This window comes from Sander lucioperca, chromosome 14, assembly GCF_008315115.2.
Source record: "Sander lucioperca isolate FBNREF2018 chromosome 14, SLUC_FBN_1.2, whole genome shotgun sequence".
NCBI classification, from domain to species: Eukaryota; Metazoa; Chordata; class Actinopteri; order Perciformes; family Percidae; genus Sander; species Sander lucioperca.
The window spans coordinates 12,895,452-12,919,435 of NC_050186.1; the positions used below are offsets into that span (position 1 = coordinate 12,895,452).

General features: G+C 40.1%; 3 protein-coding genes across 6 annotated transcripts; 1 reads left to right on the forward strand and 2 right to left on the reverse strand.

Annotated features, from left to right (window-relative positions):
- Window positions 1–4,761: 4,761 nt before the first annotated feature.
- Window positions 4,762–6,199, reverse strand: LOC116051037 (hydroxycarboxylic acid receptor 2-like). Its single transcript, XM_031301258.2, has one exon. The coding sequence runs from the start codon at window positions 6,002–6,004 to the stop codon at window positions 5,012–5,014; it is 993 nt and encodes a 330-aa protein (XP_031157118.1). The 5' UTR covers window positions 6,005–6,199; the 3' UTR covers window positions 4,762–5,011.
- Window positions 6,200–6,451: 252 nt separating this feature from the next.
- Window positions 6,452–13,777, reverse strand: denr (density-regulated protein). 3 transcript variants are annotated; one of them, XM_035991569.1, is made up of 8 exons: window positions 13,564–13,777; window positions 12,319–12,431; window positions 11,362–11,381; window positions 10,994–11,078; window positions 9,750–9,836; window positions 8,308–8,424; window positions 8,072–8,211; window positions 6,452–6,766 (listed from the first exon to the last, which is right to left on the reverse strand). In XM_035991569.1, exons 2-8 carry the CDS (start codon window positions 12,422–12,424, stop codon window positions 6,722–6,724), a joined length of 600 nt encoding a protein of 199 aa, XP_035847462.1. In that variant the 5' UTR covers window positions 12,425–12,431; window positions 13,564–13,777; the 3' UTR covers window positions 6,452–6,721. The 3 variants fall into 3 exon arrangements, with proteins under 3 accessions (XP_035847462.1, XP_035847463.1, XP_031157120.1); XM_035991570.1 differs by having other exon boundaries at window positions 13,425–13,733; XM_031301260.2 differs by lacking the exon at window positions 13,564–13,777 and adding an exon at window positions 13,144–13,219.
- A 397-nt stretch (window positions 13,778–14,174) lies between these two features.
- Window positions 14,175–23,962, forward strand: ccdc62 (coiled-coil domain containing 62). Of its 2 annotated transcripts, XM_031301267.2 has the most exons (14): window positions 14,175–14,648; window positions 14,763–14,803; window positions 14,892–15,035; window positions 15,282–15,474; window positions 15,688–15,854; window positions 16,777–16,878; window positions 16,977–17,148; window positions 18,948–19,049; window positions 20,313–20,401; window positions 21,500–21,600; window positions 22,276–22,435; window positions 23,001–23,204; window positions 23,349–23,429; window positions 23,465–23,962. In XM_031301267.2, exons 1-13 carry the CDS (start codon window positions 14,582–14,584, stop codon window positions 23,406–23,408), a joined length of 1,602 nt encoding a protein of 533 aa, XP_031157127.1. In that variant the 5' UTR covers window positions 14,175–14,581; the 3' UTR covers window positions 23,409–23,429; window positions 23,465–23,962. The 2 variants fall into 2 exon arrangements, with proteins under 2 accessions (XP_031157127.1, XP_031157126.1); XM_031301266.2 differs by having other exon boundaries at window positions 23,349–23,962.
- The last annotated feature ends 22 nt before the right edge of the window (window positions 23,963–23,984 follow it).

Here is a 23,984-nt window from a genome sequence, read left to right on the forward strand (position 1 = left end):
AACGGCCCGAGCCCGACCCGAGGTCCGGTCGGGCTCGGGTCGGGCTCGGGCTTGGGCCGAGAATCTAAACTCTACGTTGAATATAGCCTACAGTGTAACGGACCACCACAGTTCATTTATACATGTGAACGTGGATTAATTGCAGAGTTTAACCTACATAGTGTAAAACTACTACGTGAATGGGGCACAGCAGAAAGACGGGGCAGAGCGACGCTGCTTGTTCAGGCTTTTCATGTGTACTCCTATAGGCCTACCCTTCGCATCAGGCGTTAAAACCAACTGTACCGAATTAGACTACTATTTAACGTGATAACGAGACGTTTTTAACCGGTAAAAGTCTCAATTTAATACTGATGCTGTCAGACGGCCGGGCGGACAGACAGCAGTCGGAGTTCTGGCAGAGCTCTGCGCCCGTCAGCAGCAGCTTCTCACTGTGCAGCCGGTCCCCCAGAGCAGCATGATCACCGGGAGGGTCCGGTACACCCTGAAACCTGCAAACGGAGATCCCGTTTGAAGGTGACGTGCTTGATTTTGACTGAATGTCCCAATTTAAGTAACCTCTGATTGGGTCGTAGTAAATTAAGTACCCTAAGTTTAAGATTAGGTGTTGGTCATTATCGTTACTCACCATCGATCGACTGTTAGCTTCAGCTGGCTAACGTTAGCTGTCAACCTCCCGACTAGCTAGTGATCTAGCGAGGATTAGCCCTTCAGAACGCAGTGGACTTCAGTGGACTCTCCATCCAAACTCCCGACTGGACCTTCGTCTACCACAACTGCCGGACTCTTTCAAATACATGTACTCCCTGTCTCCGCCGATCACTTGGTAGCGTTGGTCAGCTGTCAGCTTACGCCAGCTAGCTTCTGTTAGCTTCCACCGACTGACGGCTCGCCCAGCACATCTGTTCGCTGTAGAGCTCTTTTAGCCATGTTTCCCGGCTCAACACTAAGTTAGTGAGGGCCACTACCTCTCTGCACTGCCAAAAATGGTGCTCCTAAAATATTCCTTACTGCAACTTCTCAACGTCATCTGCTACGTCGCTTCAGCTTGCGTTGTGTAAAGAAATGATACAAGACGTGATCGTTTGATCTCTGAGGAGGAAGGAGAGGCTTGGTCCAGTTAAAGTTAAGCAAAAGGTTTAATGAAACAGAATGATGAAAATGACATGACAAAAAGCAAATGTTACACTGCAGCTGACAGCGGACTGAATCATGCTTCTCCTTGATGGAGTCACATAAAAACAGTCTTGTGACATGACAAAACAATACACTGTAAACAGCGGACTGCAGAACCTGCTTCCCTTGTGGGGTCACAGTTTGCAGTCCTGAAATCACCTCAGTCACACAAATTTATTCCCTAGAAGTTGAGGGTGGTACCTCAAATGAAAACCCTCGTTATTGGTCAGATGTCTCTCAAAAGAAAAGGTGTGAGTTCCCAATCCATGTGTCTTGTGGCCACACCCGGCTACAGGATCTTACCAAGTCAGTGTCAATTGTTTCCAAATTACAGGAATACTCATTCTTTGTCCTAAGCAAGTCTGGCCCAACAGAGCTCTCAAACGGCTGGGGAGCAGTTACCTTTCCTGTGGGCACAATGAGTCTCCTCTAGTATGCAAATTGACGGTTCATGACTTAATCATTCTTTAGAAGCTTGGGCTGGAATGAGGCATGTCAAATGTTAATTAAGGCTAGTCAGTTGATTCAATCTGGCTGTAGGGAACATAATGTACATTTAAACCAAAAGTACATTGTTTTCATAACATAAGCATTGTTTTAACTTTTTAAAACCCAACAATTGCCAACATAAAATAAAAATATTGTCCCGTTGTCGGCTTCAGATAAGAAGATAGTTCGCCCCCACACGTCCAAAATTCTTATTCAGATAACCTTCCGCAACGATTGCAGGCTCTTTGGTGGAGCTCTGCTTTGAATGAAGTTACATCGTGACAAATGAACGGACCACTTGCGGAGTGATATGAAAACATGAATCAGAGGCACAAAAAACGTTGACAGCAGTGACCGGTCATTATGTTTACCAATACCCCCGACCCATGCCTTGCGACCCCCCCCCCCCCAAAAAAAAAATGATGCATGATTTACGAGAGCCTCATTTTCGCCGGATTTCTGGATTTATCCGGAAGAATCACACCCCTGAGTAAGTTTACTCATGGGGATGGAGTAGGGTGCCTGAAAAACAAATAACCTGCGGCCATTTAAGTGACTCAGATAAAGCAGGTGACTTCAACCTTACAATCCTTTTTAATGTTTTTTGAAAAATAGACACACACACACACACAGAAAATGAACAGTAAATAAAATAGGTATAAAATGACTTAATGTGTACATTTGGCCAGGTTGTTGTTGTTGTAGGTCACATCCATTTCAGTAAAAGTGCATATTTGGTCTTCACTTCTTGACTTCACCCAGATCATCAATGCTGTCATCATCCACCTACAACCGACAGACACAGAGACTCAATTTAATCATTGTGTCTGGTTTGTGATTTCGGTCACATTTTTTTGAATGGCAATAAATTAATTACGGTTGTTTATCATTGAACAGGTTTTCACAATACGCGTGGTGATATTCTATATTTTTTAATTGTCAACAAATCCCCATGAAAAGACCAAAACCAACAATGAATGCATCTACTAACATGTATCTTCCTTCTCTGTGCCGTAGAGCTCCGTTGTTGTCCAGAAACTAGAGCTGGGCAATATGTCGATATTATATCGATATCGTGATATGAGACTAGATATCGTCTTAGATTTTGGATATTGTAAGTGTTGTCTTTTCCTGGTTTTAAAGGCTGCATTACAGTAAAGTTACGTAATTTTCTGAACTTGCCAGATTGTTATATTATTTGCCTTTACTCACTTAACTAAAATGTACTTTAATATCTCTTCAGTGGTCTCTGTCTATCATTTAATAATGTAAATTATTCTAACAGTGAAGCCTTACGCTAAATAATAAATTACTGCTATGTAATGTACCTATCTCATTATTCTGTGGCTAACAGCAAAGCGTCGTTGTCGCAAAGTGACGCATGCGCAACTCACATCTGCACTCGACTCACATTGGGTAGTGGAGTATGTTCAGTGTGGTTTTAGTTAAGGATCTGAATACTTCTTCCACCACTGACAGTGTTGCAGGTATTTTTGAAAATTACCATCAAATAAAAATGAGATATTAATGTCTTATTTTTTGCACCTAACAGTTAACGGTAGCACAGAAGAAAGGGTATGTTTCAATCCCATGCAATGAGCAGGTAACATGAGAGGTCTTGTCTGCTGAAACATTACCTCAACACTGCTCCCTCCCTCCCTCCGCCCAGCCGGTGCTGCCAGACCAAAATAACAAGCACACCTAGAGCTATCAAATCCCGTCCTGTGGCTCCCCTATCTCTGGGAGCATCTCAGTCTACCACTTCTTTGTCTTTAGCCTTACACGATCAGATATCAACCATAAATAAATAACTGCTGATGCATGGTTAGCTACATGACAAACATGATGAGACTGACCTGTGTTGTTCGTGTCTGGGATGGGCTCATTCTACTTGCTGCATCTCTGGAGCTAGTAACTTAGGCGTGAGCACTTTTTTTTCCTAAATATCCTAAGTTACGCATTTCATTTAGGATACTTTAATCAAGCATGTTATCGGACGGATTAAAGTTATTCCTTGATGTCATAGCTTTGGCCCCTCTTGGAATGCGCTCCAACTGCCAAAGCTATAAGCTAGCTTCAGATTAGCATAACACATTTACTGGGGTTGAGGTAAAAACTAACGCCTTACTAAGGAGATATTAAAGCTAAATAAAAGCAGAAAGGTGTGTAAAAAGTTGCCGTGGAAGCTTACTTGGTCTCTGTTGATGAATTGAGTCTCAGTAAAGGGTGCCGTGGGTGGTGCTGCGTATCTTTACACCGTTACATGTTTTTCCAGCCCAGCCCCAGCCTGACGTCACCTTGGCAACTAATGCTGCCTTCACGTACCAAACCGTAAACTCGATCATCCGAGCGCCACATTTTAAAATACGATTTATCGACTCGGAAAAGACACAAACACAAAAGGAAAATTGCAGTTATATGTGATTTATGTTGGTTACTATAATGCTAAATGTTTTTATTGCAAACCAAATGTTACAGGATACAAGACTGGAAATGTGCGAAAATATATGTACATAGATGACAAGACAGAACATTTAAAAATGCACTGTTCTTACCATAGAAATAAAAAGGATTAATTTAAATTAATTTGTTTTTTTTTTTACAATGTTGAAATTCCCTGTATGCTCGTAATCCACATGGACTCAGGTATGACATTAAACTTTTCAGTAAGTGTATGCTGTTAATTGACAGTTAGACAACAGCACATGGTGGCAGAAACTCAGTGTCTGCTGTCACAGTGGATGATTGACAATTGAAAGTATTATATGAACTACCATACCATGAAAAAGTGGATATACGGATACACTTTACTTGAAGGTATCTACATAAGAGTGGCATGACACTGTCATAAACATTATAAACAAGTCATAAACATTTATGACATAATTCTTCTTTTAGTAAGTGTCCCATCGGTTTTTGTCATGACAAGTTAGAGTTAGGTTTAGAGTTCATGTGTTCATGACTGTCATGTCACTCTTATGTAGATACCTTCAAGTACAGTGTTACCAGATATACACACACAAAACATCCCATATTCCACAAGCATTTGCAGTGCATATTTGACAAGGTCACCTTGCAATTTAAGATATTTTTTTTTCTCCAGTCAATGGCTTACGATTACTCTCACAGGGTTTTCTGTAATATGTATACAAGTACACAGCGCTAAACTCCTATTTTTAGGTGGGTACTTTTGTAAGCAGAAAGCAAAATGTCTTTTCTACATTTTACTTTTTGTTATAAACTAGGATAACAGTAATTCTATCAGTAGCCAGGCCTTTAACATGCACTATGCATTCATTAAGAGTATCCCTGCAATGTTAGAAAGGGAACACAATAACACCTGGCTTCAATCCCTTCTACCATCAATGGTGGAAATGTCATTCTCATTCGAATCTGTCTGATTTTTGTTGCCGCTCCTTCTCAGCAGTTTATTCAGGAGCTTGTCGAAAGTGCCAGTGAAGGCAGGGCTCGAGAAATAATAGACGAGAGGGTTGAGGACGCTGTTGAAGTAGGTGAAACACACTGAAGTGTAGAATGCCAAGTTGGCTTCTTGGAAGTATTTGCATTCATTATACCATACCTTGAGGATCCAGACAGCTACGCGTGATATAGTGCTGGGAAAGAAGCAGATAATAAAAATTAAAGCCACAGCCAAGACAAACTGAACGGCCCGTTTGATTTTCCCCTGTTTGTCCACTGTCCTGTTCCTCAGCTGCCACGTAATTCTGAAGGTGCAGAAAGCGACGATTACAGCGGGCAGGAAAAACTGGGTCATGTAGAAAGTGTTGTGCCAAGTGAAGAGAGGACTGAAGCCCATGCAGATGTTGAAACTCTCACACTGTGTATGGTTGTTAGTGTAAAAGAAGTGCTCACTGGCAAGAAGATATCCAGTGGCAAGAAAAATCAGAACCCAGATACCAAGGGAGACCCAGAGAGCGTAGCTGATACCCATTCGGTTGATCCGGTTCAGCGGGTGGACAATCTTTAAGTAACGGTCAACAGCCACGGCCGTGAGGAAAAAGATCCCTGCAGCGCGGTTGGCTGCCAGCAGAAAAAGTAGGATACGACACGGGACATCACCGTACAGCCAGTTCTTTCCACGCCTGTAGTAGTCGGCCCTGAAAGGTAGGCAGAACATCACAATGGAGTCGGCGACAGCCAGGTGAGCGAGGTACACAGAGTTGGGCTTCCATGTGTCCATGTGAAAGACGAACATCCACAGGGCGACAATGTTTCCCATCAGTCCAAACATGAACTCCAAGATCAGTATTGGAGGCAAAACGTAGTCGAGCATGGGCGACTCGAAGGCGCAGCACACGTCTGAAGAAGTGAGATTCATGTTTTGAATGGTCAGTGAAGCACAACACCAACCTGCTGCTCTATACAGTGTCAACACAGATATGCTGTAGCAGGTGGCATCTTTAGAAGGGAATCATCTTTCCATTCATGCAAACGATTCTTGGACAAACATGTAAATTCACCAATGAAGCACTGTGTTATCTGTGGGGATCTGGTATTGACCCAGAGGAGCATGGAAACAACTGTAAATGTTATCTGTCTGGGGAGTGTGTCTTCATTATAAAACTATTATGCAGGGGAGTAAGTTTACTCATGGGGATGGAATAGGGTGCCTGAAAAACAAATAACCTGCGGCCATTTAAGTGACTCAGATAAAGCAGGTGACTTCAACCTTACAATCCTTTTTAATGTTTTTTGAAAAATAGACACACACACACACACACACACACATTGAAAAAAAGAAAAGAAAAACTTGGAAGGAAGAGTGTACAGGCGAAGGAGACTGAAATTTATTAGCCTACAGTTTTGCTTGAGTGAAGAACATTTGGGAGGGATTCACGTCATACCACACCTTTGGCAAACGAGAGAAAGCAGCTATTAACTAAAAAAAAAAAAAAAGCCAAGTGAGTGGCCAAGTCCGCAGCTTTTTATGAACAGTAAATAAAATAGGTATAAAATGACTTAATGTGTACATTTGGCCAGGTTGTTGTTGTTGTTACAGGTCACATCCATTTCAGTAAAAGTGCATATTTGGTCTTCACTTCTTGACTTCACCCAGATCATCAATGCTGTCATCATCCACCTACAACCGACAGACACAGAGACTCAATTTAATCATTGTGTCTGGTTTGTGATTTCAGTCACATTTTTTTGAATGGCAATAAATTAATTACGGTTGTTTATCATTGAACAGGTTTTCACAATACGCGTGGTGATATTCTATATTTTTTAATTGTCAACAAATCCCCATGAAAAGACCAAAACCAACAATGAATGCATCTACTAACATGTATCTTCCTTCTCTGTGCCGTAGAGCTCCGTTGTTGTCCAGAAACTAGAGCTGGGCAATATGTCGATATTATATTGATATCGTGATATGAGACTAGATATCGTCTTAGATTTTGGATATCGTAATATCGTAATATGGCATAAGTGGTGTCTTTTCCTGGTTTTAAAGGCTGCATTACAGTAAAGTGATGTAATTTTCTGAACTTGCCAGATTGTTATATTATTTGCCTTTACCCACTTAGTCATTATATCCACATTACTGATGATTATTTATCAAATAAATATTTTGTGAAGGCACCAACAGTCAACATTACAATATCGTTGTGGTATCGATATCGAGGTATTTGGTCAAAAATATCGTGATATTTGATTTTCTCCATATCGCCCAGCCCTACCAGAAACTATTAAAAACTATTCCTTCATTACCATGAACACACACAAACACACAAACACACACACACACACACACACACACACACACACACACCCCAATAGGTCACTAAAAAAAATTGTCCAAAACAAAAAGCACCATATTCTCCTGTTTGAGTAACGTTTGCTAAAATACAGTGACCAGCTGTTTGAGGAAATTACTAGGCCACTTCTAAAAATAGGTTTTGGGCTGAGATCCACAGACTGGGTATGATTCGAATGATGGTTTTTGGTCTTTTTTGGAATATGTTGACAATAAGAAGAATATACTGAATCCCAGACTCATCACTTATATTGTTTGGGACGCTTATTAGTTAAGGGCTCTTCCCCAGTTGCTTTTTTAGAACCATCAGCAACAGTTTATCAAAACAACAAAATAGGATACACAAAACATAAAATACACAAACATGCATCAATACACTAGGACTGTTAGAGCTCAAATAAAACAGGATACATCTGTTGCATTGAGATGCTTTCTTCTCAGTTATCCGGCCAAATCCCTTCTCTCCTCCTGCCAACTCGCTCATATTTTTAAAAACACTGTGCAGGTACAGAGAGGTTCAAGCTCAGTGCAAAAAGTCCAAATTAAAACCCAGTAAGTTGAGGGCAAAAGAGGAACGCGTACATAAACAAACAAAGAGAAATTATCTACACATTTCAGACAGCTCACCTCAGGCCACTTCTCTTGAATGACGTCGATTATGTCATCTGTAAAATCTCCCTGAATGATTATTTCATCCTCTGCTGTAACCGAGGCACCACAAGAGAATTTCTGGGCGAAGAATCGCTGAGCCTCTTTAAGTTCAATGTCTGCAAGAATCATTACAGAAGTTATGTTAGGAATGAAGCCTTAGGAGAAAGAGAATGGTGCAGCGTTGAGAATAAGAAAACACTAAAGACTCTTACCAAATGTTGCCATGCCACACACCCTCGTGACATATTTTTTCTTGGCTCTGGGGATTTTTGCTATTGTGACTTTCTGAGGCAGGGTCTTCTTTTTCTGTTTGATCAGGCCTTTTCCACCTTAAAACAAATGTACAACAACAAAATAGCAAAATAAACCAGATTAAAGTCTTTCAAATCTCTTATGGCGTTAATCCATCTAAATTTGGGACGCTGCTATAATCATGAAAAAGAGTTTCACCAACACAATCAACCAACACAGCTACATCTTAAAATACAGACAGCGGTAAAGTTATAATTCTTCGGATTTTCATTAAATCAAACTGTTTTGGAAACTATAATATTTAAACTGCCTTCACACGCACAAAAAAGAAAACAATGCATGCAGAAGTCAAATCTACCAGGACTGACATTTTAGGGAATACAATTTAAACAAGGCAGGTTAACCACTAAAAACTCCTTTGCTTTGACACCTAGAAATAATGTAGAACTAACAGTAGAATACCCTATTATAGGCCTCATGAAGTTGATTCAAAAAAAAAAAAGAATGTGAGTTGCGCATGCTCAGATTTAAACGGTTTACGGCATAATACCAAGGGAGCCGGATCCGGCAAACGTTTCTAGCTATCTACGATTGTTTGATTGCTAACGTTAGCTCAAAACGCCATTCAAGTGACAGCCTTCGTTGCGTTTGATTGCTAACTTGTAGCCATCAGTGAACGAACTTCGTTATGTAGGTCCATTTTTATTGTACTGACGTCACAGAAGTCTGTCGTTAGCAGGTTCTTGGAGGCTACTTCAGCTTCTAATCTAGAACCGACATCAGGGATCATGCTGGGAAAATGTGACTGTTTGGGACATTTTGATTTACATACTTTCCCTCTTGTTATTTATTAAACTGTTTGCATAGAATATTATTATATTCTCTCTCTCTGTTAAATTAAACTACTGTAGATATTGTTAAGAAACCATAACACTATTTGAACTCTAAACAAGATAACATGGAGCCATTGCGTGTCCTTGTCTGAGCACGGTGTGTTCATGAACTCTCAGACCAGATAGGGGAGACGTCGTCGACTCTGACAAGATAAACAACTGAGGACACCAACTCTTGTATCGTGATTATCACGTTCTACGTTGTATTACAAAAGCTGCTGTGGAGAGCTTTTCGTTAGGTCATTGTCTGTACTATTCCGTAGTGCGGAGAAGGCCTCCTTGTTGGGTTCTCGAGTAAAATGAATTTTAATATCTCTTCAGTGGTCTCTGTCTATGATTTAATAATGTAAGTTATTCTAACAGTGACGCCTTACGCTAAATAATAAATTACTGCTATGTAATGTACCTATCTCATTATTCTGTGGCTAACAGCAAAGCGTCGTTGTCGCAAAGTGACGCATGCGCAACTCACATCTGCACTCGACTCACATCGGGTAGTGACAACGTACCTCTCCTCTGTTTCTTTTTCTCCTCCTCGCCTGCAGGGGGAGCTTCTCCAGTGCCGAGCTCCTGGCTGGGTGCATCTGCTGCCGGGCCAGTAGTTCAGAAGGACAACAGGAAAACATTAAAACCAATCCTGCAACCAAGCTTCTTACCTTTTTGGATGACTGCTATAAGCGCAAAGCTGGATCTGTTTAGTAACAGACTAGTCTAGCTGCTGACCAGCGTGTCCATAACAGGGTTTTTTTTTTTTTTTTTTTTCAACTTTGACGTCATTACAGACCTTTAGACCTGAAGAGATTTAACCTGATTATGAAGTCATTTCTCACTCTGGATACACTGTAGTGAAACTTACTACAAGTAAACTTCCAAGACTCCGCTCTCAAAATACACATTTCCAAATCTGTCTTTAATATACGTTTTCTCCTTTCACAGCTTTAGGACTTCCCAGTGAGTCTCCTTCATATATATTTATATATACACACAGCTTGTTTTGGTCCTTTAACGTGGCTATTTTACCCTGTGATTTGTGCTGAACATGAAAATATATTACTCTTTGATGAAGCTGTTACAGTCCAACTAAATCACTGTAGATATGCAAACGATACAAAGTTCAAACAAGTTATAAACGTTCTTTCTTCACACAATACTGGAATATTTTTAACCTGTTAAACCTCACCGGCCTGCATGTAGGTCTGTCATTACAAACTCAAGCTGTGCAGCCAAAACAAAAAATTGTTCAAATCCACAGTTTCCAAAACACACCAAATATGTCTGGTTGAATTTTAGGAAAATGTTTCTATGAAGGAAATATCTATTTGATGGAATCAAACATGGAGTGTTGTATTTAAAATGTTACTCTGTGTAAACGTCATATAGCTTCAATGAAGAGCTGGAACAAGATGATATAGAGTATAAAAGTATGTATATATGTATATTTTTGGCCACTTAAGGGTTAAAGGGAAATACCCAATTATGGGTACATCGATAAAAGGTGACAAAGTGACTTTTGGAAAATGTACACTAAAAACATTTGTAACAGAGAAAACATTAGTGGATATGATGACATAAACAGAAGCTTGCATAGTCCATTTCAATTCAGATATTTGTGTAAATTGAAGTTACACAAACATATTCCGCACCACAATATTACAACCTTCACAAACTCCACACCATAACTATACTTTATGAATCTGTTTTAGCTTTAATCTTGGGTCATAAATAACGGGAGTACATGTTTGATGGCACTCACCTACAGTCATCCTGGCAAATACATCTGGGAAGTTCTTCTCGAGCCAAACCCTACATTTGGCTGGCTCAGGCATGTACTCACAGTACTGTAGACACAACAGTGAAGATTCAATAATACCTTAAAAACGGCTTAAATATAGTCTACAGTTTGACTAGACACAACAGGCATGTACATCAGACAGCTTTGTTGTCCTTGTTTTTAGATCTACGTCTATTTCTATCTTCTTGTAAATTGTTCTGTGTATAAGAGCAACATTAAACCAGAGTAAAATTCATTGTGTGAACACATACAGTACTCGGCCGCCCAATAAAGCTGATTCTGATATCTCAAACGTGACTGCTTTAGTGAACTGGGTCCTTCAAACTTACCTCAGTAGGCAGAGAGCACACTGCAAAGACACAAAAACAATTCACATTAATGTAAGCCGTAACTGATCCCCAGAGAGGAAATTCAGGTGTTGCAGCCGTACAAAGACAGAGAGAAGTACAAATAAAGAACCAAAAATATATTATAATAAGTGGTATATACAACTAGAATAAGTTAAAAAATAGTGTGGTGTGGTTAATAGCAGCGAGTCAGCAAGTCTTCTATATAGGTAAAAAGCATACACCACAATAATATATAATGTGATTTATGGCTGGGCGATATATATCGTCAAAAAAATATGATGTTTATCATATATATTTTCCTATATTGTTTCTATTGTCGATTGCAATGTCGAATAACCAGCAGCCTTGCTCCTTGCACCTGTTCATTTTCACTAAAGTTCTTAATTTAGTGAGAAAATAATCAGTACTTTTCCATCGTCAAGTATTTAATTCACACAGGAGTATACAAAGATAGTATTTTCCATGTGGTTATTTAGTGCAGATGTAGTTTAGGATTAATCTGAAAGGTTCTTGTTCTGACTTCTAGAGCCTTGCCTGGTCAGGCACCTGTGGACGTCTCTGACCTGCTCCACCCTAAACTCACCAGTAGGTCACTCAGGTCTTCTGACCAGGGATTACTGGTTGTCCCTCGCACTCGACAAAAAAAACAAAAGGAGGACCGTGTTTGTTAGTGGTGGCTCCAACACCGTGGAACGCCCTTCCTTTTGACATACGATCTGTGGTCTTTGTTGACGCTTTCAAAAAGCAGCTCAAGTCTTTTTATGGAATTAGCAGCAGAAAGCACTTTGTAAACTTGGTTTTTAATCGTGCGATATAAATAAAGTATTACTATTATAATGTTGTAAGACAGTTTAACATTATTAAGATACTATAGAGTGATATAGTACAGTGTAGAATAGTATGGGCAGATGCCAAACCAAGTAAAATATACTGTACCTCCACAGTAAAGTACTTTCAGTGGGTAATTTGAGTTAGAGCCCACTGTCCTATGTTCTGGTCTGCTTTCCAAAGAACCAGATTCCATCTCAGTAGTAGCCATCATAAATGATCTGGATAAAAAGACACAAATGGACAAAACTATTAATTAGATAGACAGATTTTTATTGATCCCAAAAAATGGGAAATAACGGTGTTGCAGCAGCAAAATATCAGACACACAGCACACATACAGAGTAAACATTAAATAACAGGAAACAATATACATGAAATAATAATAGAATACTACACGAGCAATATTTAAAATATATACAATTTGGAAATAAAATGTACAACTGTTTCAATAGATATATAATTACACAGGGTCCATATAGTTTGTTGTAAATGATACACACAAATAACTTCAGAATAGAAGTTGTGATGTAGTGATAAAATGTCTTTGGATTTGTTACTATCAGACTCTACTGTAGGTATGAGTGAACAAGGCTCCTGCCAATATTTCATCATGCTAGCCTGCCCAAACAAACACAGATCAGTTACATGAATAGCAGCTAGCTAGCTAACATCATGACACATGTGAACTGAAATAGATCACAGGTCGGTCTCACGGTGGGCTAATTTAATGCACAACAGTAGCATAGCATTTGTTAGTTGGCTTGATAGCATCGGAGAAGTCAGCAGAAGAACTAGCTTTAGCTGGCTAACACATGCGGCAGTGTTTTATTAAATGCACCGCTTAGCTACAACACTTGTTGTAATGTCTACATTAGAATATCCCGGTTGTCGTGGACATTGTATATTATTATACCATGTAGACAACTGTACCTTGCTGTAAAAATATCCCTGAATTTAGTTTCAGTGTTTTCATTCATCAGGTAACATGTACCGTTTACGAGTATTTCTTTCCCAGGATGGCTAAGGAATGTCCCGCCCTACTCTGCTTCTGATTGGCTTACCTTGACATTCTTACCCCTACCGTAACCAACCCCACTCCTCTTACATAAATGTAACCAATCCAACCAGAGAAGGCAACGAGTACTAGCCAATCAGAGGGAGAGTAGTTCGGGACACGCGTTCGGCATCCTAGGAAAAAAATGTGGGCTTACCGTTGACTAACCCAGCTGTCACCGTTAGCACCTCAGTTTAGTGGGGCTTTAGCTTAGCATGCTAAATAAGCTAACGCACCGTTAAATGAACGCTGCTGAATAAACTGAATAAAGATAGAACAAATGTCGAGTTACATACCCCGCGAAATATATTCTTAAAACTGATGTCTGTTCAGTAAATCCGCTCGCATTATTAACGTTAGTTTGACTTTTAGAAAATCATTCTTCTTGAATAACGTTTAGTTGGCGTACTTTGAGCACGCCTAGCAGCGCTTCTTGTTTTATTGTTGAAGTGGCAAATACGCACCGGTTGTGTGAGACAGCGCCCCTGGTGGTCGGAGGACGAAAACACACCACTCCAAAATCAAAGTCATATAACGAATCATAAATTATGTGATAATTCACGGAGAAAAAAATAATCTGCAACTATTTTGACCTATTATTATATTCTATATACAGTCTATGATTTTGACAGCATCTTGTATCCTTCCTGGTCTGAGTCAAGGAACCTTATAAAGTTACTTGAACGTTTCCTTGGTCTGAGTATTTTAAGGTTGAGTTGAGAGACTTGAGGTAAAAAATGAATTAGGCTAATTAATTATGTTATGTTTATATTTTTTAGGGACCCTCATCATACTTTTAGTTTCATAATTTTACTTTTAAAATAAAGTAAAAATATTTTTGGGGGAAAACTGCGGGATGTACGTTGGAGTGACGTAATGGTCCAATCCTTGTTTTCCCACTTCACTCTCCCTTTACGTTAATACGTTCACTCTGTACATTCAAAAGTTAGCTAAACTCTCCTAGAAACTAATGCTAGCTAGCTAGCTAGTCGTTTCAGTGTTATAAAGAAACTTTTATTGTCAGCTAACGACATTTGAATTACTTTTAGAGCGTTTTGCTAAATTACGTAAGTTGTTTAGCCTGTTATTTTGCAGAGTTAACGTTAACTTTAGCAGTTACCTAACGTTACTAACAGAGACTGTAAGCTAACGTTAGCCTAACTAACGTTAACTTAAGCTAACGTTAGCAGACTGGCATGCCCCCCAATAGATGCCCACAACAACAAGCTACATATAATAGCAATGAAGGTAACATAACACAGGGGGTTGCTGGAGATAAAACACGAAGGAATTGTGTGTAACTGTTATGATGTGATGGACAAAGGAAAGGGACTGTCCCCTTCAAATGGAAGAGCCTTAGCCAGTATCCCCTGGTCAAATGGTAAACATTCACATCATCATTCTCTTTACCAACAACAACCCCATTAAAGTAATTTGTTTGACATGTATAAGGGAATGTTTCAACCATCAAACATCCACTTTGACTTCGTTTCAGATACTTCAGCTGAGCTCTGGCACAGCACTCCAGTTAAAAAGGTCAGTGACATTTATGTTAAATTCGCACACACAATAAATGCATTCATATTGTCTGATTTGTAATGTGTCTATATATGCCACTTTTCAGAATACTGGTGGTGCTTCACTGGATGCTAGCCAACCCTCTGTCCTAAGCAGCTTCAAGATGGACAGCACAGCACAACGGTGGGCCAGAAGTACACCTCCCCTCCCAGCAGACGACCTGTGTCCCCCCAGCTCGCAGGACACCGAGGTGAGATCAAATTTGGCCCCTGCCCAGGAGCTCCGGTTTTATTGTTTATAATGTAGCTTGTGCATTGTTTCCCACACACATTGAGTTCATTTGTGATGAGTTCATGTGCGGGCTACAAGCTCCACCATATCTGACACCTGTCAGCGTTAAAACAGAGCAGTGCATTCACAAAGCAACTTTCAGGAAATATTATAGGCGAAGTTATGGTGAAAGCTTTATGTATGTTTTCTTTGTGCTTTCCAAAAGTGTCCTGTGAACGATCCGAGTGGCTCCACCATCCTGAAGCAGAGGAGGGAGCTCCAGCTGCTGATGGTTGAGCTGAAGGACAGGGAAAGGGAGCTGAACACTATGGCTGCCTCCCATCATAAGCAGCTTCACGCCTGGGAACAAGATCGCCACAGGGTGCTTACCTTGGAGCAGAGATGTGCCCGTTTGGATGGTGAGGACACAGAGATCTTCCTTGATTTGATACAGATCCAGTCCTTCACTATTTCTTGCTTCCACGTTTTAGCATAAAAAAAGCTAAATATGCAGAATGATAACTCGTTAATAGATGTTTATTTGCTTGTGTTTGTCGTTTGATCAACGTCCATTACAGTTATTCTTCTGTGATTGTTTTAGCTCCAGTCTAAGACTGATTATTTTTGTGCAGATGAGTTGCAGAAGCGTAACGAGGTGATCCGAGTCCTGACTAAACGTGTGTGGGTGGTGGAAACCAGGGAGGAGGAGGTCCAGAAGGAGCTCAGCGTAGCCCAAAAGCAGCTCTGTGAGCTCGAACAGAAACAGCAGAACATCAGCCAAAAATGTCAAGACTTTGAGGTACACAATCATACACATTTGTATTTTGTATATAAAAATACTGCTCACATCTTGTGGAAATAAGGCAGAAGACGGCTCAGCGTGGATATAGTTGGTGTTTTCTTGGTGATAGTTAAAGGATAAGGTTGATTATATTCTATATATTTTTTATAATATATCAGACTTTGATACATACAGAACACTTGTTTTTTAAAAACAATATCTTTATAAGATTTTTACACAGATAATAATAATTTGATAATGATAAATCAAAATTGAAAAGAAAAACAAAAGCCACACGAAATGTTTTTTGTCCTTTCATGGGATTTGTTGACAATACGAATTGCGGTTATGCTGGAAGCAAAGGCTTATAATATGTATCTTTGTATGCAGGAGGATAATAATTCATTATTATGTATTATGTTTGCTATACGTGTATTGCTTAATTAACTCATTCTTCTCATACTCAGTAGAAATAGTCTTGGAAAGCAGGACTTAGTATGTCTGTTTTTAGGTTGAAGTGTCTGTTGTGTCTAAGGTTGGGCATCGTTTGGATTTTTACGATTCCGATGCCAAACCGGTACTTTTAAAACGATTCTGATTCCTAAAACGATTCTGATTCCTAAACCGATTCTTGAAAAACTGAAAAATGACATCAAAGATGTAATATGTTTACTAGCGATCACGTGCAGTGAATGGTTAATATGCTTTTACGTCCTGAGCCCAGAGGGAAAATATGGCATTTTAAAAGTAGCCTACATTTACGGTAGCTAGCTAACCGGTAGACTACAGAGAAAGTGTGATATTTTTACGTCCGTTTCGGAGCGACAGAAGGGAAAATATTTCAGTCGACACATTAAGTGGAACTGAAATGAGGAACCGAAATTTGCGTTCTAATCCGGTCCGATTCCTACCGGTAACCAACCCTAGTTGTGTCTCTTAGGAGAAGAACCAAAGTCTCAACTCCACGGTCTTGGCTCTGTCCACTCAAGTCGGCTCTCTGCAGGTCAGGGAGGAAGAACTGAGCTCCATGCTCAAACTCAAGGTACACTAGACTTTTTTCCCTCTGTAACTTCCATAAATGCATTATAGTTTTGTATCTTGTATGGGTTTACTGATATTCTGCTAGTTGGTGATCAACAGGACAAAGATGTGATGGAGGCCTCTGGTCATTTAGTCAACCTCACAGGGCGCCTACGAGACCTGGAGACATCGCTGACAGAGAGTCGTTCGCGAGAAAGCAAACTCCTGAGAGACTCAGAGGAAAATAAACGTCGCTACAGAGAGGCCAGGCATGAGATCACACACCTTAAAGGTACATGAGTAAAACTGAAGTTCCTTACATACAGGACATAGTGTGTTTGGCTTAAAAAGAATCAACCATCTTAAAACTCGCTATAGTCGTCCTGCTGATTTTTTTCCCCTCTGTGTCAGCATGGAATAGCTTGACCAAAACATGTTAAGACATCAGTATGCTCCAAACAAAGTACTTGTCCAGTCTGTCTTATAGACAGTAGAGAGATGACAAGAAAACCCCCTGAGCTATAGGGTTGTCCCTGCTCTTTTTTCATTCTTCACACAACTATATCGTTTATTTTTAGTGTGGGCAAACAAAAGGCAAAAAGGAAAAACAGCCACAATTTGCAACAGACTAACACATGACAAAAGAGCTTAAAGGTCCCATGACATGGTGCTTTTTGGATGCTTTTATATAGGCCTTAGTGGTCCCCTAATACTCTATCTGAAGTCTCTTTTATATAGGCCTTAGTGGTCCTCTAATACTGTATCTGAAGTCTCTTTTATATAGGCCTTAGTGGTCCCCTAATACTGTATCTGAAGTCTCTTTTATATAGACCTTAGTGGTCCTCTAATACTGTATCTGAAGTCTCTTTTATATAGGCCTTAGTGGTCCTCTAATACTGTATCTGAAGTCTCTTTTATATAGACCTTAGTGGTCTCCTAATACTGTATCTGAAGTCTCTTTTATATAGACCTTAGTGGTCCCCTAATACTGTATCTGAAGTCTCTTTTATATAGGCCTTAGTGGTCCTCTAATACTGTATCTGAAGTCTCTTTTATATAGACCTTAGTGGTCTCCTAATACTGTATCTGAAGTCTCTTTTATATAGACCTTAGTGGTCCCCTAATACTGTATCTGAAGTCTCTTTTATATAGACCTTAGTGGTCCCCTAATACTGTATCTGAAGTCTCTTTTATATAGGCCTTAGTGGTCCCCTAATACTGTATCTGAAGTCTCTTTTATATAGACCTTAGTGGTCTCCTAATACTGTATCTGAAGTCTCTTTTATATAGACCTTAGTGGTCTCCTAATACTGTATCTGAAGTCTCTTTTATATAGACCTTAGTGGTCCCCTAATACTGTATCTGAAGTCTCTTTTATATAGACCTTAGTGGTCCTCTAATACTGTATCTGAAGTCTCTTTCCCATAATTCAGCCTTGGTGCAGAATTACAGCCACTAGAGCCAGTCCCACAATGATCTTTCCTTAGGATGTTCCATTTCTGAGTCTGTAGCTTTAAATGCTATTGAGGAGGAGAGAGGGGGGGGCAAGGTGAAGGGTGGGGGTGTGGCCTTGACCAACTGCCACTTCGCTCGTTTGCAAGCCATGATGTCCCTCTCTTTCTCTGTGCGGGCAAAGCAGAGAAAGGGGAGGTAACCTTTCCCCTTATAACCTCATAAGGAGGAGATTCCAGATCGGCCCTTCTGAGCTTTCATTTTCTCAAAGGCAGAGCAGGATACCCAGGGCTCGGTTTACACCTATCATCATTTCTAGCCACTGGGGGACCATAGGCAGGCTAGGGGAACTCATATTAATGTTAAAAAACCTCATTAAGTGAAATATTCATGCCATGGGACCTTTAATATATTAGTTAGGTATCCCCATTTGAGTAATGGTGTGTTTTGCTTACAAATAATCAACCATATTAAAACTCTCTTTAGTCACCCTGCTGATTTTTTTTCCTCTCAGTGTCAGCATGCAGTTAAGACATCAGTATGCTATTTTTAATTTTCTGTTGATTGCCTAATTCTTAAGCTTCTAATCATTTCAGCCATACATGTCTTTCTCTCTCCTGTGTCACACTGTGGTTGTAGAGGAGCTGCAGCAGCAGGTAACACAGAGCAGCACTCAGAGAGAGGAGATCATCCGTCTCAAACAGGAGCTCCAGCTGCTCCGTAGAGATCTGGCGTTGTCAGGTACATTAATCTACAGCACACCAAGTCCATCCTCTTTCCATCAGGGTTTCTAAACTATTTATTTAATTAAAATATTGGGATATATTGTCATTTTCAGTGTTTGGATTTGATTTATTCATTTTATGTATTTATTTCTTAAGGATTTTAGTTATTTTACCAACTTTACTTTATCCTTTTAGATCTTATGTGTTTTGGGATCCTTGATTATTCCCTACATATTTTATTGAATTCATTATACGTGTTTTGTAACCTCTATGTTTAATATCCTATGTCGTGCTGCTATCTGGGCTCATTGGGGTCCTATGCTGGTGAAATAAAGTTACAGACACACTGCAAAAACATTTTAGTGATGGCAAACATGACATAAAATGTATCCACATAAAAGCTGCTCATCATTTAAATCCTACTCGGGCTTTAGCTAAGAATTCATTTCACTATCAATGAATCAGTTACTTTTCTGATTCATTATTTAGTAGAGAAAACGGTCAAAATCAGCACTCCTTAAGCCCCAGACACACAAACCAGACGGCTGACCGTCGGCAGAAAAGGCAGCCGGACTGATCAGTCTTCCCGAGGTCCAAAAAGTGCCTCGGAACAGACCGAAGTAACGCCGACTTGAGCGTATGTTCTGTGCGTGCGCACAACATAATACAAAAAATGAAAACCGGAAATGACAACGCGTCACGTGGGTCTGGCTTTTCCAGCCGATAGTAATGGCGGCTTGTTTGAAATACAATATCTTATTTTACTAAAATAGTTCATCGAAACGTGTTTCTGAAAACACTTTAAGAGAGAAATAGGCCGTGCAGTTGCTGAATCTGTCTTCATTTCAGATCGACAAAGGTCAGTTTAAAAGATTTTCCTCAGATTTTGAGAGGCGTTAGTCAGGCTCATCCCGCTCGTTATTTCCGGGTTAGATCTCCACCAATCAGATTGGTGGATTGAGTCCGACTGCCCGCCCTCCGACCCGGGCGAAATGAATGCCAACGGCTCCTTTAACGGACGTCGGCACGGAACACACCGAACAGACTCGAGTCACCGACCTCGCCAGACTGTCCAACGGCCGATTATCAGGTTGGTGTGTCAGGGGCTTTACATTTGAGAAGCTGAAAACAGAATATTTGGCATTTTTTTATTATTAAAGTAAGAGTCACACGATTAAATTGATTATTAGCCTGTCAGACAGACTAATAATACACCTCCCAGCCTGAAAAGCAAACGTTCCTGCCGAGGTAATTGCAGCATTTGATTGTTTGTCACCAGGGGAGGGAGACTGCTGGAGAGATGAGCTGCTCGATCTGGCTCGCTCCAAACAGGAACGCACCATGTCAGAGCTCCGCTGCCTGCGACAGGTACAACAGTGTCTGATTTGAATAATACCTCACAGAGGGATTTAAAAAAAAAAAAAAAAAAAAAAAAAGTCATATCCAACAAAAACTCTCCCTCAGCTACACAGGATAGCTAGAAAAATACTTTTGTTTTTAGATCACATCTTAGGGAATACAGCTTTCCTCATTCCTGTTGCTCACACTGTTGTCGACGTCAGAGGCGCCTTTCTGGTTTGACAGCATACCTCGGAGAGCTCCTGCAGTCCTTTTGCTCTGGCTCTGGGTCAAAGTCATGTCTATTACTTGTTCAAACCACACAATACAGGCAAGAAATTGTGTGCTAACACATGTTGTTATTAAATCACAGTAAACACAATAAATAGGAGCTGGGGCTGCTCGATCATGGGAAAAAAGTCATGATCCCGATTACTTTTGGTCAATATTAAAATCACGATTATTTAACATGATCACTCACAGACATATATATTTATATATAAAATAAAGGGTTAGAATAAAGAGTATAGTATACATGTAAAGTATAATATATAACAACATTTATGAACCAGTCCAAAGAGAGTGAATTAAAATCATGTGTCCCTGTTTTAACTGTTGATTTATCTCATGGTTCCTCTTTTCTTCTCTCTCATGTTGAACTTATAACAATCAAATGTGATTTAGGGTGACTAACTGACCCTCCCCATTATACTAAAGTACACTTGAACGTTAGCTTCTGGGCTGTTGTAGCTAGCAGATTGATATCATGGGTCAGTGGTGTGTTTGGATCTCAGTTCGCAAAAACGGTATTTGCAAAGAATGTGGTTTCAGTTATTCATCTCTCCCTCGTCCTCGTGATCTCGTGATCTAACAACACCGTGGTGGAGGTGGAGGTGGAGGGCAGGTGCTTTACAGCTCCGTATCTCTCCGTATTTGCTTGACTACGCTCACACACAGGATTTTAATTGAATTGAACACATTTAGTTTCACTCAGAAATACGTCACATTACAAATATAACTGCGGTTTCACTGTGACTTTAGGCGTTGGATAGGTTGTATCTGATGGTCTTAAATGTAAATAAATACATAAATGATTACACGTGGTGTTGTCTGCGTGTGTTTTTACAGGTGTGTGAGAATCAGCGGAATGACCTGCAGCTCCTGCAGTTGAATCTGGAAAGTGCACGTGAAACCCTGCAAGAGAAGACCGGTCAGGGGTTACCTGGCAGGTAAAAGATGATTATTTAATATTTTTTAGCTGTAGAGAAGCTACTGTGTTTGAGTCGATGACCATGGTGGGGACAGGTGGAAGAGAACAGCCTTTATGCAGCCAGGATGAGAGAAACAGAGAAACACTTTTCTCTGAAACCAACATATTGATCTTAATACTTAAAAGTTAAAGGCAGTAACCTTTCCTTTACAATCATGTTCAAGTATTTTTGTGGCTGACAGGGCTGGAATTTATGGCTTAGACTCTTATTTTCTTGATTAAACGTTTGATCTAGAAAATAATGAAAAATGTTTTTGGAAAAAACAGTGATCACAGTTAACCTGCATTAATTAAAGTTAGACATGGACAGAAACATGTATCCCCAGGGATAGAGGTTACATTTTTCATTTTTTTTACTAGATCAAATGATTATTCAGGTAAAAAAAATCGGCAGATTAATTGGTAATGAAATGTATCGTTAGTTTCAGCCATACAAAACAAAATTGGTACACAGAAATATTAGAAGAGGCAGGAGCCAGCCATGCAGCTAGAGGTGCATCGTAAGGAAGGTAAGAAATGACATTGATGAAGACCCGTATCAAGCTGTAATGTAGCACACACTCTCAGTTCATAATCTGTTACATTTGATATTGAATAGAGAGGACTAGTATGAATGATTTTGTTTGTGTCTCAGTCAGGAGGAGTTAAGATGTGTCTGTCTGGACAGCCGGTCACCTTCATCGCTCAGAGTGAAGAACTCAAGACCTTCACATGACGCTGCCTCTCCACCAGCAGCCAATCAGCAAGCCACAGCCAACTGTGACCTGGGAGTCTTCTCTGCACACTCGATTGATGTAAGACGCAAACGATGCCTCGTATTGACAACGGGAAATGAATACACCAGAGACAAGTGCTTGTTTTCTGTATAAGTCCCGATAAAGTATCATGACACAATTTATATCGACAGGAAAAGTTGTAATGGTGTACATTTTAAAACAAAGAAATATGCTTATTCGGTTTCTTGCCGAGTTAGAGAAGACGATTGATACTAATGTCTGTACGTTAAATATGACGCTAAAGCCAGCAGCCAGTTAGCTTAGCTTAGCATAAAGACTAGAAACAGGGGAAACTGCTTTTTGTTTTTGTTTTTCTGTTTTTTGTATGATTTAAACAACCAAGATGTGAAAGTGTTAATTACCAAGCTTTTTAAAATGCTGGAACATGAAGTTTTTTGTTTTTATTTACCGACAGAGCAAGGCTAGCTGTTTCTCCCTCTTTCCAGTCTTTATGCTAAGCTAACCAGTTGCTAAGTGATATCAAACATCTCATTTCAATCCAAAAAAACAAACAAATAAGTGTGTTTCCCAAATTGTTGGATTATTCCTGATCACTTAAAGCCATCCCTCCCTTTCTGACCAGGGTGATGATCCTCTGTCCAGCTGTTCCCTGCAGCAGCTGTTGGATGAGTCCAGACTGCTCATCCGCAGCTCGAGACCCCACAGCTCTGTACACAGTAACAGTGTCCCTCCTGTGAGCTGTGGGGTCACTGACCCTATTTACTCCAATAAGGGTCAGACATCCCACCAGCAGCACCTTCTCCACCCAACCACCCCAACATACGAGGTACAGGAGTTTCATGATGCTGGGCCTCTCAACCTCTCCTCTGTCTCTCCTTTTGTATTCATGGGGTGTGACATCGAGGGTGTAACATGTATGCTCGTTTGGGTGTGTTAAGACATAACAGCTTTACTATTTTCTCTCCAACAGGCCGGTGACACTCCACCCAAAGCCTGCCCTCGACACCAGCCAGCCATGTGGACGGTTTGACATTCACTGAAGCACAGATTTTATTTTTTTTAGTGGAAACTTCTGGATTTACCAACGTGGCTCCATGTGCTAAACTTTTAAGTGGAGTCTATTTTCAAAATCAGTGTTCCTACAGAACTTGAACCTGTATGCACACAGGTCAAAGGTTGAACTGAATCTCAGGGAGATGATGAAGTGATAAAAATCCATTCGTAACATGAATTTGTCACTCTGTATACCCTGAATCTGGTTTTTAATATGGTGCCAAAGCATTACTCTGCATCAATTATTTTTTTCTTTTTTTTGGGGGGGGAGGGGGGGGATTCATACATACATACATGTGTTATTTTAATGCCCTGTTCTAGACTTTTAAAGGCTGCATTGTGTGAAGTGGGAGAGATGTGAAACCAGTCCTACAGGGCTGTTGAGTGGTGTGTACTTGTTTAGTCTTTCCAGTTTCACAGCCTACAAGATTTGACGGTGACTCAAGAGGAAATGTCGACGCTGTTAATAGTGTTTTACAATTTGTAACTTTGTCATCCACTTTTGATTAAAAAAAAATATTTATATATAAACTACATGTCAGTGGTGTTTTCT

Excerpts from the sequence above, each read along its gene's own strand:
- ccdc62 (XM_031301266.2), top strand. The coding sequence starts at position 14,582 with ATGGACAAAGGAAAGGGACTGTCCCCTTCAAATGGAAGAGCCTTAGCC. Across the intron at positions 14,804-14,891 it reads ACAGCACTCCAGTTAAAAAG|AATACTGGTGGTGCTTCACT; the intron begins GTCAGTGACATT and ends GCCACTTTTCAG. Across the intron at positions 17,149-18,947 it reads TGAGATCACACACCTTAAAG|AGGAGCTGCAGCAGCAGGTA; the intron begins GTACATGAGTAA and ends CTGTGGTTGTAG.
- LOC116051037 (XM_031301258.2), bottom strand. The coding sequence starts at position 6,004 with ATGAATCTCACTTCTTCAGACGTGTGCTGCGCCTTCGAGTCGCCCATG.
- denr (XM_031301260.2), bottom strand. The coding sequence starts at position 13,190 with ATGAATGAAAACACTGAAACTAAATTCAGGGATATTTTTACAGCAAG. Across the intron at positions 11,079-11,361 it reads TGTGCTCTCTGCCTACTGAG|TACTGTGAGTACATGCCTGA; the intron begins GTAAGTTTGAAG and ends TTGTGTCTACAG. Across the intron at positions 6,767-8,071 it reads TTCAAGAGAAGTGGCCTGAG|GTGGATGATGACAGCATTGA; the intron begins GTGAGCTGTCTG and ends TGTCGGTTGTAG.